At 42.3% G+C, this 17,731-nt stretch overlaps 1 protein-coding gene across 1 annotated transcript in view; it reads right to left on the bottom strand.

Moving 5' to 3' along the window:
• Window positions 1-237: 237 nt before the first annotated feature.
• Window positions 238-17,731, bottom strand: part of LOC311232730 (uncharacterized protein) — a 44,810-nt gene continuing 27,316 nt past the window's right edge. The window contains exons 7-9 of the mRNA XM_084338311.1: window positions 4,564-4,686; window positions 4,258-4,379; window positions 238-2,797 (exon numbers count right to left, since the gene is read on the bottom strand). Coding sequence (XP_084194437.1) covers window positions 2,714-2,797; window positions 4,258-4,379; window positions 4,564-4,686 — 329 coding nt within the window. The 3' untranslated portion in view covers window positions 238-2,713. The remainder of the gene's footprint in view (window positions 2,798-4,257; window positions 4,380-4,563; window positions 4,687-17,731) is intronic.

Here is a 17,731-nt window from a genome sequence, read left to right as displayed (position 1 = left end):
AGCATGTCTATTTGATCATGCACATCTTATGTCTTACCTGTTTTTTTTCCATGTCTATTTTATTATTGTATTATTCTATGTCTATTGTATGTTGCACAATCGATGCAGGCATGACCACCCACATTTCACTGTATGCCCTGGTATGTATGTGACAAATAAACCTCTTGATTCTTGATTCTTCTAATCTTGTCAATTCTTGTGGGTAAATAATTGAAACACAATAGATATTAGGTTGAAAATGCATCATTATTTTTTATTAATTTCACATACTTACTCTACAAACAAAGCAGGGGAAATGACAGCTGGTATAAGTGGGTGTCGTGTACTACTTTGTTCGCCAATAATAAATCTATAATAAGTCAATATCCATAAAGAACACTACCTCACCCACCTTTTACTGAAACAAACAAGCCTTCCTTGTATTCACTGAGGCACCAGAGAACGAACACAAGTTAATTTACAACAACATATAGAGTTGGTGCACAAATTGAATCGATAAAACGACCAATTAAACAGACCTCAGGAAAATGCAAATTTTTACGCATTATTATTCGTCTGGCCTGGAGGCCTAAATTCTTATCTCATTTCGGCCCAAAGTGTTGATCGAGTTTTGATACCACCGCCTTGGAGATCAGTAGTGGAATGGGCTGAGTTAGTCAGTTAGCTTCAGAGTCAGTCAGAGTCAGTCAGTTAGCTTCAGAGTCAGTCAGTTAGCTTAACACTTTCTATGCCACTCACGAGTTTTCTCGGAATTATTAATATCTCGTTGAAAGCCACTCACGAGATTTCTCTGATTTTTTTTTTTTTAGCGATCTGAAATCATATTGCATCACGCGAGCCTACCCTAGTTTAGCAGAGCGCCGCCGGTGATCAGATGTGGAAAAAAGCGCCCCCTATCGTCTCCCAGATGACATAAGGGATTTTGGAATGGACTCAATGAAAATGGATGGGGAAAAAAATCCTGTATTCCACATTTTCCAGTCCACTGATGCAGCCGGGGTTATCAGAGTTCATTCTGGAGCCTCTGAGCCTCGCGGAATCATGTGTTCTACTGTATCACGTTGGATCTATACACTTATCGATTCTTTCGAATGGTGATCAGGAATTGGAATATACCAGTTGGATACCATCTGATGTCAGGTAAGGAATCTATGTTATCAGTGTAATCAGTCTCATTTTGATGAAGATATAAGCTGTTTTGTGAAATGGGCTCTATCGGTTTCACTGTAAAAATCCAAGAGGAAATGAACACGCGATTATCCGTGCGCGGCTCGAATGTGCGTGCGTGCACATATAATATTGATCATCTAGCGTTTATTTGAAAACTATTCATAAATAGGCCGACAAATATCAACGTTCTGGAATATTCCAGTAAAAGACGATTATCATAGAATGGTCCAGAATGGACTGTTTTTTACCTCAAAACGGGTGCTTTTCAAAATGCTCTCAAACGGAAATGAAGCGATAAAAAACCAATCTGCCTTGACAGCACTGACTGGAAAAGGATTCTTTGATAAGCGACGGGCAGATTAGACACATAGCCATAATTTAAAACATAGATTAGGCGATATTAAGCGTAACATTGGCGCCGATGGTGGCATTCAAGAGCTAACTCTGGCGCCACCTCGTGGCACTGAAAGTGTTAGGAGTCAGTTAGCTTCAGTCAGTTAGCATCAGTCAGTTAGCGTCAGTCAGTTAGCTTCCGAGTCAGTCAGAGTCAGTTCGCTTCCGAGTCAGAGTCAGTTAGCTTCAGAGTCAGTTAGCTTCAGAGTCAGTTAGAGTCAGTTAGCTTCAGAGTCAGTTAGCCTCGGAGTCAGTTAGCGTCAGTCAGTTAGCTTCCGAGTCAGTTAGCGTCAGTTAGCTTCCGAGTCAGAGTCAGTTAGCTTCAGAGTCAGTTAGAGTCAGTTAGCTTCAGAGTCAGTTAGCCTCGGAGTCAGTTAGCGTCAGTCAGTTAGCTTCAGAGTCAGTTAGTCAGTTAGCTTCAGAGTCAGTTAGCCTCGGAGTCAGTTAGCGTCAGTCAGTTAGCTTCCGAGTCAGTTAGCTTCCGAGTCAGTTAGCGTCAGTCAGTTAGCTTCCGAGTCAGTCAGAGTCAGTTAGCTTCCGAGTCAGTCAGAGTCAGTTAGCTTCAGAGTCAGTTAGCTTCTGAGTCAGTTAGCTTCAGTCAGTTAGCGTCAGTCAGTTAGCTTCCGAGTCAGTCAGAGTCAGTTAGCTTCCGAGTCAGTTAGCGTCAGTTAGCTTCAGAGTCAGTTAGCTTCAGTCAGTTAGCGTCAGTCAGTTAGCTTCCGAGTCAGTCAGAGTCAGTTAGCTTCCGAGTCAGTCAGAGTCAGTTAGCTTCTGAGTCAGTTAGCTTCAGTCAGTTAGCGTCAGTCAGTTAGCTTCAGAGTCAGTTAGCTTCAGAATCAGTTAGCATTAGAATCAGTTAGCATCAGAATCAGTTAGCATCAGAATCAGTTAGCATCAGAATCAGTTAGCATCAGAATCAGTTAGCATCAGAGTCAGTTAGCTTCAGAGTCAGTTAGCTTCAGAGTCAGTTAGCTTCTGAGTCAGTTAGCTTCAGTCAGTTAGCGTCAGTCAGTTAGCGTCAGTCAGTTAGCGTCAGTCAGTTAGCTTCAGAGTCAGTTCGCTTCAGTCAGTCAGATGGCTTGAGAATCAGTTAGCTTCAGAATCAGTTAGCTTCAGAATCAGTTAGCATTAGAATCAGTTAGCATCAGAATCAGTTAGCATCAGAATCAGTTAGCATCAGAGCGACAGATGGTTTCAGCTGCTTGTTTGTCGTCTTCCTGCTCTCCAGGTGTTTCTGGGGAAGAAAAAGGACAGAATAAGACGTGTTATTACTGTGGTGTTACTTTTTTTGATCCACTTTTTTCTCCTTATTTTCTATTTTTATAATAACAGTCGATTGTCAGTGAGTTTCTTCCGGTCAACATGCAAAAAAGATACTTTTTTCATCCATACATTTCCGTTTTATACCGTGGTGAACATGAGTATAGTTTTAGGGTGATTCTGTGTAATCCCGGGAAACTACGCCAAACAGCATTTTACTGCATTTCATTATAAATCTTAAATAAATCGTGCCATTTCTTACCTGGATCAATAATCAATCTGAAATCAACGCTAGATTATCGGTATTATGTTTCATCATGCATGCAAGAAAGGGTGGGGGGGAGGTCGTTTTTCTATGCTTCGATCGCCACCAACGGAATACGCTACACAGTACATTACAGACACACACTCCGATCGCAGGGAAAGATTTATCGGATCAACGCAAGATTGATAACATGAGTGAGTCTTTATTTGGCATGTAACGACATGGGACATGCAATGGGCGGCACACACAGGAATACACACGCATGCATCGTCTTTCTCAGGGTCGCTGATTCGATTGAGCTCTGCGCTTAACCCATCCCGTCGTCCTTCCCCCCCAAGGGCAGCCGGGAGCAGACAGGGCGTCGGCGAGGCACCGCGCCCGGGGACCAATCCAAGTGCTCCTGTCCGTCTTCGTCACGGATGCCACAGCGTTAGCGATCTGTTGTTGTGCATGTTTTTCCATTGGGTTTATCTTATCGGGGGGGGGGGGGGGACCCTTGCGAGCACGGGGAGATCCCCCACCTGGGTAACTGGCATCATGGAAACCTGGTCCCCGAGCGGGAATCGAACCCTGGACCTTCTTGCTGTGAGGCGACAGTGTTAACCACTACACCACCGTGGACATAATATAGTCCTTACCTCGTCTATGATGTACTGCAAAAAGAATAATCCAATTATCTGATCGCCATTCCAAATACTGATCGCGAGTGTGTTTCCGACGTTATCCAGCATTGAACATGAACGGGGGAGGGGGGGGGCCGGGGACCCTCGTCGATGACGAGGGGGGGGGGGGGGGGCGGGGACCCTCGTCGATGACATCCCGATAAGCGCTCGTCTTGCCGGAGTAGTTAGACCCCACCCGCACGCCGCAGCTCAGCCCAGACAACAAGCCACATCATTTCAAATGGAGTGCAATAGCGGCCGCAAGGTGTTAGGCGGCGGTATTGGGCGTTTGCGATCTCAGACCCATTCCCAATGATCAGGCTGGATGGATGAATTATGAATGGATATAGCGAATAAAAGAAATAACAATTAAAACCCGACTTTTCTCGGGTTTGGCGCCCAACGTTCGGCGAGTTAACCCCGAAAATATGTCGGGTCTGGCGTCCAATGTGTTAATTTAAAGCTGCTTTGATCTGGTTTAGAGCTTCCAGCGGTGGCGCCCCCTACCTGCAGGCTCTGGTAGTGCTTCAGGCTCTTGCAGTGGTTCCTCTCCACCTCCCCCGAGCCGTTGAAGAAGCGCTCGCACGCCTTACAGAAGAACCCCGTCTTGGGAACCAGGAACTCCATCCCTACACAGACGGACAAGATGGAGGGAGACACAAACACACAGGGTGAGGCTAGGATTTATTTATAGCTCATGTAGTTTTCATTTATTTGATCATTCAACCTATGCGCCTTTTTCATATTTTACATGGGGTCTAGGAGGAGGGGTCGGGTTACATGGGGTTTAGTAGGAGGGGTGGGGTGTCTTACCCACGGGCCTGGAGGGGTCGTAAGGAGGGAGGTGATAGTCTTCATAGAGAGACTCCGTCTTCTGTCTCTTCCTCATGCAGACCTCCTCCTCCTCCCTGTCCACCTCCGCCATCTGTCTCTTCACTTCACAGAAAGAGAGGAGGAAAGAGAAAGAGAGATTTAGTTCATATTGCAATACATTGGGTTGATACATTAAAGGGGACATGTTTTGCTATTCCTCCTTTCACTATTTGGGCAACTTTACACAATTCCTGTGAGTCTATGGAACACATCTGTAAAACAAATAAAAGATAAAATCATTGTTTTGTATTTCTAATCAAGAAAGCAAGCAGCATTTTTCCACTTCAAGATTTCAAGCTGTTTTGGGCTGGGCTCCGCCCATAAGCGCTTTGAGTGACAGTCACCCACAGTGTGCACTGGCAATATATACCCCTGTGAATATTATTGCACGGATCGGAATACGGGCGCACGCGTGGGAGCGTGCGCAAAATGATATTTTGACGGTGATATTCGAGTGGAGAAGCTCCTGCCCCTGATTTTATAATTATTTTAGTTTTTTTCTCTTTTCCATGCATCTGAGGCCCGTGACGCGTTTTTGTTTGTTTGTTTGTTTGTTTGTTTATTGGTATCTAGCAATATTATTATTATTATTATTATTATTACCGTTATTATTGTTATTATTATTCATGGTCATATTATTATTATTATTATTATCATAATTATGGTCATGATTATTATTATATGGTATGAAGCTGTAAGGTGCACTTGAGCTGACCATTATGTTAAAATAAGTATACGTTTCTTCATCCTTCTCCTTTTCGGCCATGGGTGTATCATGTAAAAAAAATAAAGATGTTGGTGATATTGTGCAAAGATGAACTGTACGAAACAAAATAAAATGAATGAATGAATGAGTCTAGTCTCGAGTTCACGAGATCCTCCCTCACTCAACTAAGCCGTTCTGATTGGACTGTTTTGCTGACGTGAGTAAGGCACTGGTTGTAGTCACCGCCCACAATCAACAATTCGCTCAACAACAGAGCGAGTGGAATTACTGACACTTCCTCAAACGGGTTGACGTGCGAGGGTGCCAACAGACAGCAGAGAACGAGCGAGCGAGGGAGAGAGAGATAGAGAGAGATAGAGGGAGAGATAGAGAGATGGAGAGAGAGAGAGGGAGGGAACATTTACACACAACCTGCCCTCTTCTCTTCTGTTGCTCCCAGGGAACTAAATAAGCACGCGCCAAGCGCCAAAGGTGTGTAGATTTACTCTTTGGCTGGTAAATCACGGAGGCTACTCGCCACCCTGGCGTGTACAAAAATTGGGAGCAATAAATAAATCAGAATTTGTTCTTACTTGCTTGCCTGGGTAAATAAAGGTTAAATATTTTTTGGAATGGTTAAAGGAAGTGTCAGAAAACTTAGCAATGGAGAAACTAACATACATACAGAAGGGAAAAACAGAACAATTTGAAAGGACTTGGTCATCGTTTATACATTTCCTGGAAAGGGTAAGAATCTAAAGGAGAGAGATAGGAAACATGAAAGGTAAGGGAAAGGAAAGGGAAATGGGAGGAAGGTTTAGGGGAAAAAAGAGAAGGAAAAAAGAAAAAAAAAGAAAGGTGGATGGAGGTAGAGAAGCCGAAGAACAGTTGTTTATTTCTATCTTTATTTTATTTTTATTTTTTAATTTATTTTATTTTATGTATTTTATTAGTTTGTTTTTTATAGTATTGTGGTGTGGTAATGTGTACTTTGGCGCACGCCTCACATATCGGCATGTAACTCGAGAACCGCTGAACGGATGTTGTCACCTGAAACGGCAATCGACAGGCAACAAATAGGGCTGTAATTCTATCTATATATTGTATTAAAATAAATGCACACCGGAGCAGCTAGAGGTCGCAAAGTGGCGCGTCGCGAATCGTCCTCATGAGGGCCCACATGGATGTTAACACTTTGAGTGCCAACAATGAGATTTCTCGTTTTTATTTTATTTATTAGTGATTTCCATTCATATTTCATCAATCTAGCCTCACGTTACCACTGGAACTCTCTCTGAGCTCCATTGGGAAAATACCGCCCCCCTATCGTCTCTCTGGATGGTACTGCACCCCTTTGGATTGGATTGAATGAAACGCATGAAAAAAAAAAATCCTGCTTCCACATTTTACTTGTCAGACAAGTAACCCGAGACTATCAAAGTCATCGCCGACCACCAGAACAGCGGATAATGTGTGTTTCCAGTACCCAGCGTTGGATCAATAAACACGATCGATATTTGGAATGGCGATCAGGAATTGGAAATATCTTTTTGGAGAACATCTGATCTGAGGTAAGGAATCTATTTTACCAGTCTTGGGATAATCAGAGCTTTTTTCACAGATATATCAACGTGGGCCCTATGTGTGTGTGTGCTGATCAGGAAATGGATAATCGTTTTTCAGCCCGCTTCTATAGCATGCATAAGTACACATATACTATCGATAATCTAGCGTTTATTTGAAAACGATTCATAAATAGGCCGAAAAATTACAACGTTTTTTGTGTATTCCAGAATATTCCAGTAATATTCTCACATTAGATTATCACAGAATCTTTATTTTCTTCTGGAACTTTCATAAAACGAGCGTTTTTCAAAATGGTATAAAACGGAAATGAACCGATTAAAAAACAATCCGTTTCGACAATGTTGACTGCAAACAAGTCATTGATAAGCGACGGCCATATTAGACACATAGCCATAATTTAAGATATAGTTTATGTGTTCGCAAATATGAGAGCTCTATCATTGAAGTGGGTGTTGGCACGCAACAGGGTTCCGGGGCACCGGACCCGTGGCACTCAAAGTGTTAAGAGGTTAATGTTCTGTTTTTTTATGTAGCCAAGAGTAAAGACCTTAACCCTATCAAAACAGCAGTCAAAGTGTATATTTTCATTTTTACCAAATTTACCGAAAATAAGAATTTATCAGAAAAATGCTAATTATATCTATTTTATGGTAAAAATGCGAGGAAATTACTAAATCCAGATTTAACACTGCCATTGGAAAGAGGAGCCTTTTCCCTATCCATAGATGTATGATTTGGCCATAATAAGGTCAAGGTCAAGTTCAAGGTCAAATATGAATTCATAATTATAATGGATTATTCATTTATTACTGTATCTACAACTCCTTCTGTTTAATCATCTTCACTTTATTAATTTGCTTAGATTTCCTGTACACTTGATCTCAAGAAGGTGGTGAATGAGCTCAGTTCCAGCACAATTGTAACAACATGGTGTTATTCACCGGCACAGATGCAAACAAATATCATAATTTATATTCTCATTTGGTTCATTACAATTGACTCAAGCCTAGTAACAGACACAATATTTCTGACACTGGAAATTAGGGCTGACCGATTAGTCGACTAATCGGTCAAAAGGAGCCGTAGTCAACTAGCCAACCTCTTAGTCGAATACAAAAAAATATATATATATTTATAATTTTTTATCATTCTTTCCAAAAGAAAAGAGGCCTAGAAGCGTGGCTAACGCTAATGGCACGCATACCAGAGGCTAACTGCCTAAGAAAACAGGCACAGAGGCACTGAAAGAGGATTTCACCCATCTAATGAACACATGACTAGACTACTAGACAAATATCAAGATGTATCCATTAGTGGACCAATTGCATGCTTTTGCAGAGGACAAGAAGCATTCAGTCGACTCCTTCAGACATTAAGCACCCCCCACAGCCCAAATGGAATGATACCATTTTTTAATATTATACTTTTTTGACCAATAGTCAGGGATTAAAGCAAAAAAAATCTCCTGACTGAACTTTTTTCAGGCCAAGTCATATTCTTATTTTAACCTCCACTATATATATTTATTTAATAGCGTTGGTCGTTTTAAGGGAACTAGATCATTTTGAACATCTTTTATATTGCCAGTTTGCTTTTACATAATATCAATGCTGTTTTCAATTCATTAAATGAAACTGATTGCAAGGGTTGACTGACTTTGTCATACAAATAAACAAATCTACATACTGTAACCTTTCAGTATTGTGTATAGTTCAAATTCAGTATAGTCTATAGTTCAAATTCAGTATAGTCTATAGTTCAAATTCAGTATAGTCTATAGTTCAAATTCAGTATTGTGTATAGTTCAAATTCAGTATTGTGTATAGTTCAAATTATGTATTGTGTATAGTTCAAATTATGTATTGTGTATAGTTCAAATTCAGTATTGTGTATAGTTCAAATTCAGTATTGTGTATAGTTCAAATTATGTATTGTGTATAGTTCAAATTATGTATTGTGTATAGTTCAAATTATGTATTGTGTATAGTTCAAATTATGCAGGGCTCGAAATTAACATTTTTACTTGGTAGCACTGGTGCTCCCAACTTCAAAAAGTTCAAGTTTCAAGTTTCTTTAATAGTTGTCATACAGAAGTACAGAATACTTTCATACAAAATGCTTCTTACTGTTACGCTCCAGAGACTGTGCTAAAACAAAAGTAAGCACAATCTCGACGGAGCGCACAGACAGGCGGCCGGGCATAGCGGCGCCATCTTTCTTCTTTCTGGGAGCACCAGCAAAAATGTAGGAGCACCCACCGAAATGTAAGGAGCACCAACAATATATATGTAATATATATTTAGTATTGATAAAAAAATATATATATATATATATATAACAGTACTGTAATGCAGTAAAACAGTGAAAGTAGCCTTAAACTATAGTACAGTGTAGACCTAGTAGTGTAGCCTATAGTGTAACTAGGCATGTGCTGGTATGACATTTTGAGGGTACGATAACCTTGGGCAAAAATACCACAGTTTCACGGTATTCGGTACAAAAAAATCCCCCATTGAACAAAACGTATTACAGTGCACAATAAGCTTTTCTGTAAGTGTTATTTATGAATGTGTGACGACTGTCTGTATTACACACAGAGGGAACTGTCTGACCACTTTCAAACTAAGTACAGAATATACAATACTTCCAAATAAACTTTCATGATTATGAATAATAGGCTACATGTCAAAAGGGCATTTTGCTAATGTAATCTACTTGCAAAGATGTGTTATAATATAGCCTAGTGCTATTCTTACTATATTAAACTTTGGATTAATCTTTTGTGGTGGCTCAACATTATTCACACACGGAACTATGTGTTGGGGATAAGGGTTCCGCACGGACCATATTGTTTGTTACATTGCTGTCGGCAAACTGGCTCAGAGTGTTGACGTTGAGTTGATGTTAGCTGCTAGCTGGCTCCCCTCAGAGTGTCAACAGAGTGTTGACGTTGAGTTGATGTTAGCTGCTAGCTGGCTCCCCTCAGAGTGTCAACAGAGTGTTGACGTTGAGTTGATGTTAGCTGCTAGCTGGCTCCCCTCAGAGTGTCAACAGAGTGTTGACGTTGAGTTGATGTTAGCTGCTAGCTGGCTCCCCTCAGAGTGTCAACAGAGTGTTGACGTTGAGTTGATGTTAGCTGCTAGCTGGCTCCCCTCAGAGTGTCAACAGAGTGTTGATGTTGAGTTGATGTTAGCTGCTAGCTGGCTCCCCTCAGAGTGTCAACAGAGTGTTGACGTTGAGTTGATGTTAGCTGCTAGCTGGCTCCCCTCAGAGTGTCAACAGAGTGTTGATGTTGAGTTGATGTTAGCTGCTAGCTGGCTCCCGAATCCACAACAGCCAGGCAGCCAACCGTACAAAATACAGTCTCAGCCAATCACATCGATTTGTACAGTTAGTTAGCTCCACTCCATTGCGAATTAAAAGTTAGCCAGCCAGGACAGCCCGTATTAGCAAGCTACAGTTGCTAGGTAGCTGGAAATACATACCCGCAGGTCCCTAGATGTTCCTAGATAGCAAGAACATGCAAATTGACCTTGTAGAAGTGGAGCAATCTTCCATTTACTTGTACATGTACCTTTAGGCAAAATTTCTGAAAATAGGGCTACAGCTTAACAGCTTAACATTGATATAAATTACATTAATATGGTTAATATTGATTTAGAGTAGGTTGATACATAAATATAGTTAGTATTGATATAAATTACATTAATATGGTTAATATTGATATACAGTAGGTTGATACATGAATATAGTTAATATTGATATAAATTACATTAACACTTTGAGTGCCACTCACGAGATTTCTCGTTTTTTTTAGGTGGTTGCATGCCACTCACGAGATTTCTCGGATTTTTTTGTGAACTAGACATCGGCGGCCATCTTGCTACCACATTTCTGAACGTCTAGACATGCAACTTCGCTCGATTCCGCCAGGTGGCAGTATAGCCCTATGTTGTAACACATGTATAATGTTATCAGTCAATCTACCTGCATTATTATAAGGATGATGGATCTCTGCTGTGATTGGTCGATAGTAAAGATCGTGACGATCTTGACCTGCCCACCTGATATTTAACCTGAACACACCCAGCGTGAGCTCAGTGCGTCTTCGGATTTTGTGAATACAGTTATCATTGAGAGAGAGAGAGAGAGAGAGAGAGAGATAGATAGATAGAGAGATAGAGAGAGATTAGCGTTTTGATTTGATTTGATTTTGAGCATTTAGCATTGATAGTAGTAGTGATAGTATTTCTCGTAGTAGTAGTGATTGATAATATATTTTCTTCATTTTGTAATACTTATTTTCTTTTGTAGTACCAGGTAATATTAGTTGCAGTACTGTAGCAAGTACAGCACTTTTAGATAAGTGCTTAGTCCGTGTTTTAGTAACACTAGTTAGTAGATTTTCATAGCCGTTTTTATAGTAATAGTTGAGAGTAGGTATTCACAATGAGGAGAACGAGGAAGTCGGTAAGGAGAGGCAAACTCCCGGACCGATACGTCCAGACCACACTGCCGTTCACCCAGGCCCCGGTTCCACCAGCTGCCGCTGGGACGAGCCGTGCACCTCCGCCGGCACCGATCAGTTCTCCGGTCGTGGCCGCTGCCACCGGCTCTCCGGTAACGATCGCGCCACTCCCGGTCAGAGCAACAATGAAGCGGGTTGGGGCCCCGGTTACCGCAGCTGTCGCTGGGACAAGCCGTGCACCTCCGCCTCAGGTGAGGCCGGCACCGATCAGTTCTCCGGTCGTGGCCGCTGCCACCGGCTCTCCGGTAACGATCGCACCACTCCCGGTCAGAGCAACAATGAAGCGGGTTGCGAAGACCCGGCATGTGTCGCCGCCGTCCTCCCACACCACGGACGAGTCTGAGATCAACATCGCTGATGATAATGACGAGTGGATGCCAGGTAATTTCAATTCAATAAATGGTCAATTCAAGGCATGTGTAACTCGAATATATATATATATATATATGCATGTGTTTATTGAATCCATGTGCGTGAATGTATCTCGTATGATCGAATGTTTGTAGATACATTGCAAGCTAATATATGCATGTGCAGCGTATGTATATGATCAGCGAATGTGGGTCTTTGAAAAGTGCTATAAAAATCAATGAATTATTATTATTGTGTCGCTATATTGCGTCTGTAACGCGGGGTATATACACAGTAACGCGAATATATGCATGTGTTTAGTCAATGTCATGAAAAGCAAAGTGCACGGCCTAGATATGGCCTGGTTCATGATTGAATGTTTGGCCATTGATGCTAACTAGGGCTGGGCGATATGGCCTCTAAATGATATCACGATATTTTTTGGCTCTATCACGATACACGATATATATCGCAATATTTTGACATTTCCTCTAAAGCACTTAAAAATGCTTGATTTAACCCTTTGATGGATACGGTCACGCAAAAATGATGATGATAATAATCCCTGCAACATATGTCTGCATTAAACCATGAAGATGCTTTCAAAAATAATTAAATGAAAAGTTTCTAAAAATGTAAAAGAGTAGTACTGACACACTAATACAGAATTTCTTTTATTAACATCTAAGACAATTTAGATAAAAACACTTTGGTGCCTAAGACTTTTGCACAGTACTGTGTTTTCTATCCACTTTAGCCAAAAATACACACACACATATATATATATATACTGTATGGATGAGGGTTTGTGCAAAACATCACGATGTCCACGATACGTTTAAAAAGTGTATCGTTAATAGGGGTGGGAATCACCAGTTTCATCATGATACGATATCGATTCTTTGGACAACGATACGATATTTGCCGATATCACAAAGTCTCTCACGATACAATACGATACGATTAGATTCGGGTGCCTGCGATCGATATGAGATGATATCATATGCCCATTTAACACAATCGGTAACATTTAGATCAACAAAAAAAAGGTAATGAAAATATCATTTGACATTTGTATTTTTGAGCTTTTCCAGACATTTAAAGGAAAATCAATCTATTGTTTTTAATACAAATAGACCTCCTGTTCACTGTAAAGTGCCACGTTTTTATATATTGAGCTTTAAACTTTAAGCTACATTTTTTGGAACTCAAAACTCACAACCTCCCTCTCCCAAACTGTTCCTACAACAATTTGTTGATGTTGCATGATCATGTATAGGCCTACATTTATTATGTATTATATTGTTTATGTTTAAATAACATTTAAACATCAAACTCCTCTGACCTCATCTGGTCTTTCCAAAGACGCGCGCACACACACACACACACAGAAAGGGAGAATGCTATGCTGTAACATCTACACACACGGAGCTACTGCTGTTGTTCTTGGGCAGATATGAGACTCGCCACAGGATTTTCAAAATAAGAGTATCGATATGAATCGATCTTATTACATCGCATCGATCCGATTCGATTGTTGATAATTACATCGATGTATCGATCTGGATCGATGTATCGTCCCACCCCTAATCGTTAATGAACTGTACCCGATATTTATTTAATATAGTCATATTGCCCACCCCTAATGCTAACTGTGATTTATTATATATATATCTTTATAGGTCCAGGCAGAATGGACATGGAAGACATGGACGACGATGATGAACCCATGCAAGAACGTGAGGGTGTTTGGCCATACAACAGGAGACTGGGTAGGTTATGCTTATGCATAATATAGTGCATATAAAATTACAATTTGATTTTAGAATGTTTTGTGACTGCATGCATGATATCGCCACGTGGTCTTTGATCTGGTCTCAATGCAGCATGGTGAATGACATTGATTGAAGTAGCGCCAGTAGCCACGTTGTGTCTTTTGATGTGCTTTGATGTTGCATGCATGGCTCAATTGTTATGTCTGTTGGGCATGTTAGTAACCCCCCCCCCACCCCTGCACTCTCTCTCTCTCTCTCTCTCTCTCTCTCTCTCTATCTCTCTCTCTCTGTAATTGATTGTTACTGGGAAGTCTCTCTCTCTCCGTCTCTGTCTCTGTGTCTCTCTCTGTCTCTGTCTCTCTCCCCACCCCCCCCCCCCCACCCAGCAATGATTTGATGTGCTTTGATGTTGCATGCATGGCTCAATTGTTATATCTGTTGGGCATGTTAGTAACCCCCCCCCCCCCCCATCCCTGCACTCTCTCTCTCTCTCTCTCTCTCTCTCTCTCTCTCTCTGTAATTGATTGTTACTGGGAAGTCTCTCTCTCTCTGTCTCTGTGTCTCTCTCCCCACCCCCCCCCCCCCACCCAGCAATGATTTGATGTGCTTTGATGCATGGCTCAATTGTTATATCTGTTGGGCATACATACATACAGGTGTTAGTAACCCCCCCCCCCCACCCCTGCACTCACTCACTCTCTCTCTCTCTCTCTCTCTCTCTATCTCTCTGTAATTGATTGTTACTGGGATGTCTCTCTCTCTCTGTCTCTGTGTCTGGGTAGGTTATGCTTATGCATAATATAGTACATGTAAAATTACAATTTGATTTTAGAATGTTTTGTGACTGCATGCATGATATCGCCACGTGGTCTTTGATCTGGTCTCAATGCAGCATGGTGAATGACATTGATTGAAGTAGCGCCAGTAGCCACGTTGTGTCTTTTGATGTGCTTTGATGTTGCATGCATGGCTCAATTGTTATGTCTGTTGGGCATGTTAGTAACCCCCCCCCCCCCCCATCCCCACCCCCCACCCCTGCACTCACTCACTCACTCTCTCTCTCTCTCTCTCTCTCTCTCTCTCTCTCTCTCTCTCTCTGTAATTGATTGTTACTGGGAAGTCTCTCTCTCTCTCTCTCTCTCTCTCTCTCTCTCTCTCTCTCTCTCTCTCTGTAATTGATTGTTACTGGGAAGTCTCTCTCTCTCTGTCTCTGTGTCTCTCTGTGTCTCTCTCTGTCTCTCTCCCCACCCCCCCCCCCCACCCAGCAATGATTTGATGTGCTTTGATGCATGGCTCAATTGTTATATCTGTTGGGCATACATACATACAGGTGTTAGTAACCCCCCCCCATCCCCACCCCCCACCCCTCCTCTCTCTCTCTCTCTCTCTATTGTCGTGGAATATATTATCATGTCATTATGAGTCTCTGTTATTTTATCATGTCATACAGCTAGAGTTTCAGTCCAACCAGATTTACTGGTTAATGTGTGTATGTCTCTTTAAGATTACTCTATCATTCTCTCAGTCGTAACGAAGTTGCTGTTTCTACCAGCCATAGAGCCATAACCCAAGGTCATGGGAACTGTAAGATGGAGCTGTTTTTCCTTCCAGGCTTAGCCATAACATAGTCGTATTATTAATTTCTCTAACCAGCCATTTTGTTTTCTTCTACGTAATTTCATGTATTCAATTGTATGTCTGACCAGGCCTCTAGGTCAGTCCCTGTCAGACGCTAGGGGGTAAACATGTCTGTCTCTGGCGGGTGACTGGCCTGGCAGCGTGGCCACGCTGTCATGAACTTTCTTTATTAAATAAACCTTCTTATTATTATTAATAATGACTCAGAATGATTAATGTAAACGGCTCATCGTTTGTCCTTTAATAATTCCCATTACACTATCTATCTCTATCTCTCTAAACGGTGTGTCCTCTCCTCTCTCTCTCAAAAATCTGACTTTACTGTTTTTTATTGCAGATTCTGACAGACTCTGTGGAGGAGATTGCAGAAGGCGCAATAGATGACATGGAGTCCGTTGACTCCGATGTCGAAGTTGCCATGCATACAGCAAGGAGACCATGCACACCTCCGATAGGTGTGTATATATCTCGCTCTCTCTATCTCTCTCTCTTTCTCTCTCATGCATTGTGACAAAGCTGACGTCCCTTGTTATTTCAGCTTCAGCGAAAGCAGGACCAGCTGCTGAGGCAGAGACAGATTCTTCTGAAGAAGAGGATGTCCACGCTAAGCAGCGGGGTGAGTTTTGATCACTATCTCACACTGACTCATTCACTCACACAAGTTTCTAAATATGTATTATATGAATGTGTCTACAGTGCATTGTAGTATACCAGTTAGTTATTGTAATCTCATAATTTACAGGCAAAGGTCGAGGCCGGGGCAGAGGTCGGGGCAGAGGTCGAGGCCGTAAAAACACAGCTGCTGGTGGGAGCGATGAGTGGATCAAAGGTACAGACAGTTTTGTGCCACTTAAATTTACCTTTGACGCAGAGCCAGGACCACTACACGATGCGGCCACCATCACATCCACCAAGCCCCTTGCCTTTCTGCGGCTGTTCCTCACCGATGAACTCATGGGTGGCATTGTACAGGAAACAAACTTGTATGCTGAACAAACAATGGCCGTCATTGATCCCAACAGGCAGAGTAACAGGCTACGCAGTTGGACGCCTGTCACCCTTGCAGAATTGTGGAAGTTCCTAGGAATACTATTCCTAACGGGGATCGATCGGAAGCCGCAACTATATATGTACTGGTCAACTCTGAAGTTTTTCCATTGCGCCTATTTCTCCAAAACAATGGCACGTAATAGATACCAGGTCATTTGGAGGTTTCTACATTTTAGCAACAACGAGACAGCAGACAAGTCTGATAAAATGTACAAAGTACGCCCGGTCCTTGACTACCTTGTCAACCGATTCCGGGAGCTATTTCAGCCAGACAAGAATATTAGCATAGACGAGGGGATGCTGGCCTGGCGTGGCAAACTACAATTCAGAGTGTTCAGCCCCCTGAAGCCCACCAAATATGGGATCAGGTCATATGTGCTCTGTGATTCTCACACTGGTTACTGCTTTTCACTGCGACCATTTTGTGGGGACTATGTACCCCTCAAGGACACGGTTGTTGGGCTCCTAGGACGTCTGTCGAACAAAGGTTACTTTTTATACATGGATAACTTCTATAATTCAGTGGCCTTGTCTGACATACTCCTACAGTTGAGGACCCACATCTGCGGTACCTTGAGGATGCACCGGGGAGAACTGGCGCAGATAAAGCGTGTAACCAATGTTGAGCTGCCGGTGGGCGAGACCATGGCCCTGCACAACAATCGGGTCATGGTTATCGCCTGGAGAGACAAGCGGATTGTCAAAATGATCAGCAGCTTTCACCATGGCACTCTAATGGAAACACTCGTCTGGAAGAAGGGTCATAGGACTAAGGTACCGGCAATGAAGCCAGACTGCATGCTCACATATAATGTCTGCATGAACGGAGTTGACAAGTTAGATCAACATATCAGTTACTATCCGTTCATTAGGAAGACTGCAAAGTGGACCAAGAAGTTCGTAGTATATTTGATTCAAATAGCCATGAACAATGCCTATGTTCTGTACAGAGCCAGACAGCCAACAGGACCGCACAAGTCACTCATGCAGTTTCAAATACAAGTCATCGCTGACTTGTGTGATGAGGCAGATGCAGCCGATTTAGCTCGCACAGTGGCCAGTGCCGCACGTGCCGCAGGTGAGGCAGATGAGTCAGAGGCAGGTGCCGCAGGTGGGGGGTGTGAGGTGGGAGGGAGCTTCCAGGGCCCAAAAGACAGATCCACACTGCAGGTTGGATGGCAAGCTAAAAATGCATGTTATGGAGAAGTACCCACCCACCCCAAAAAAGACGCATCCCACGAGAGAGTGCCGGGTCTGTAAAAAAAAAAAAAGGCATTAGGCGGGAAACCAGATCATACTGCTCGAAGTGTGGAGTCCCCCTACATCAAGAGTGTTTCACACCCTACCACACAAAGAGAGATTATGCTAGCTGAGCATTATCGCTAGCATAAACTCTCTTTGTGTGCTAAGAGTGGAAACACTCTCCATGAAATATATATATATATGGATGGGTGCGTACTTCCCCGTAGTATG

The sequence above is a fragment of the Notolepis coatsorum genome (genome assembly GCF_963971535.1).
Source record: "Notolepis coatsorum genome assembly, contig: SUPER_7_unloc_2, whole genome shotgun sequence".
Taxonomy (NCBI): Eukaryota; Metazoa; Chordata; class Actinopteri; order Aulopiformes; family Paralepididae; genus Notolepis; species Notolepis coatsorum.
Note: the sequence above shows the minus strand (reverse complement) of the source record. Positions and strands in the feature narration are given on the sequence as shown.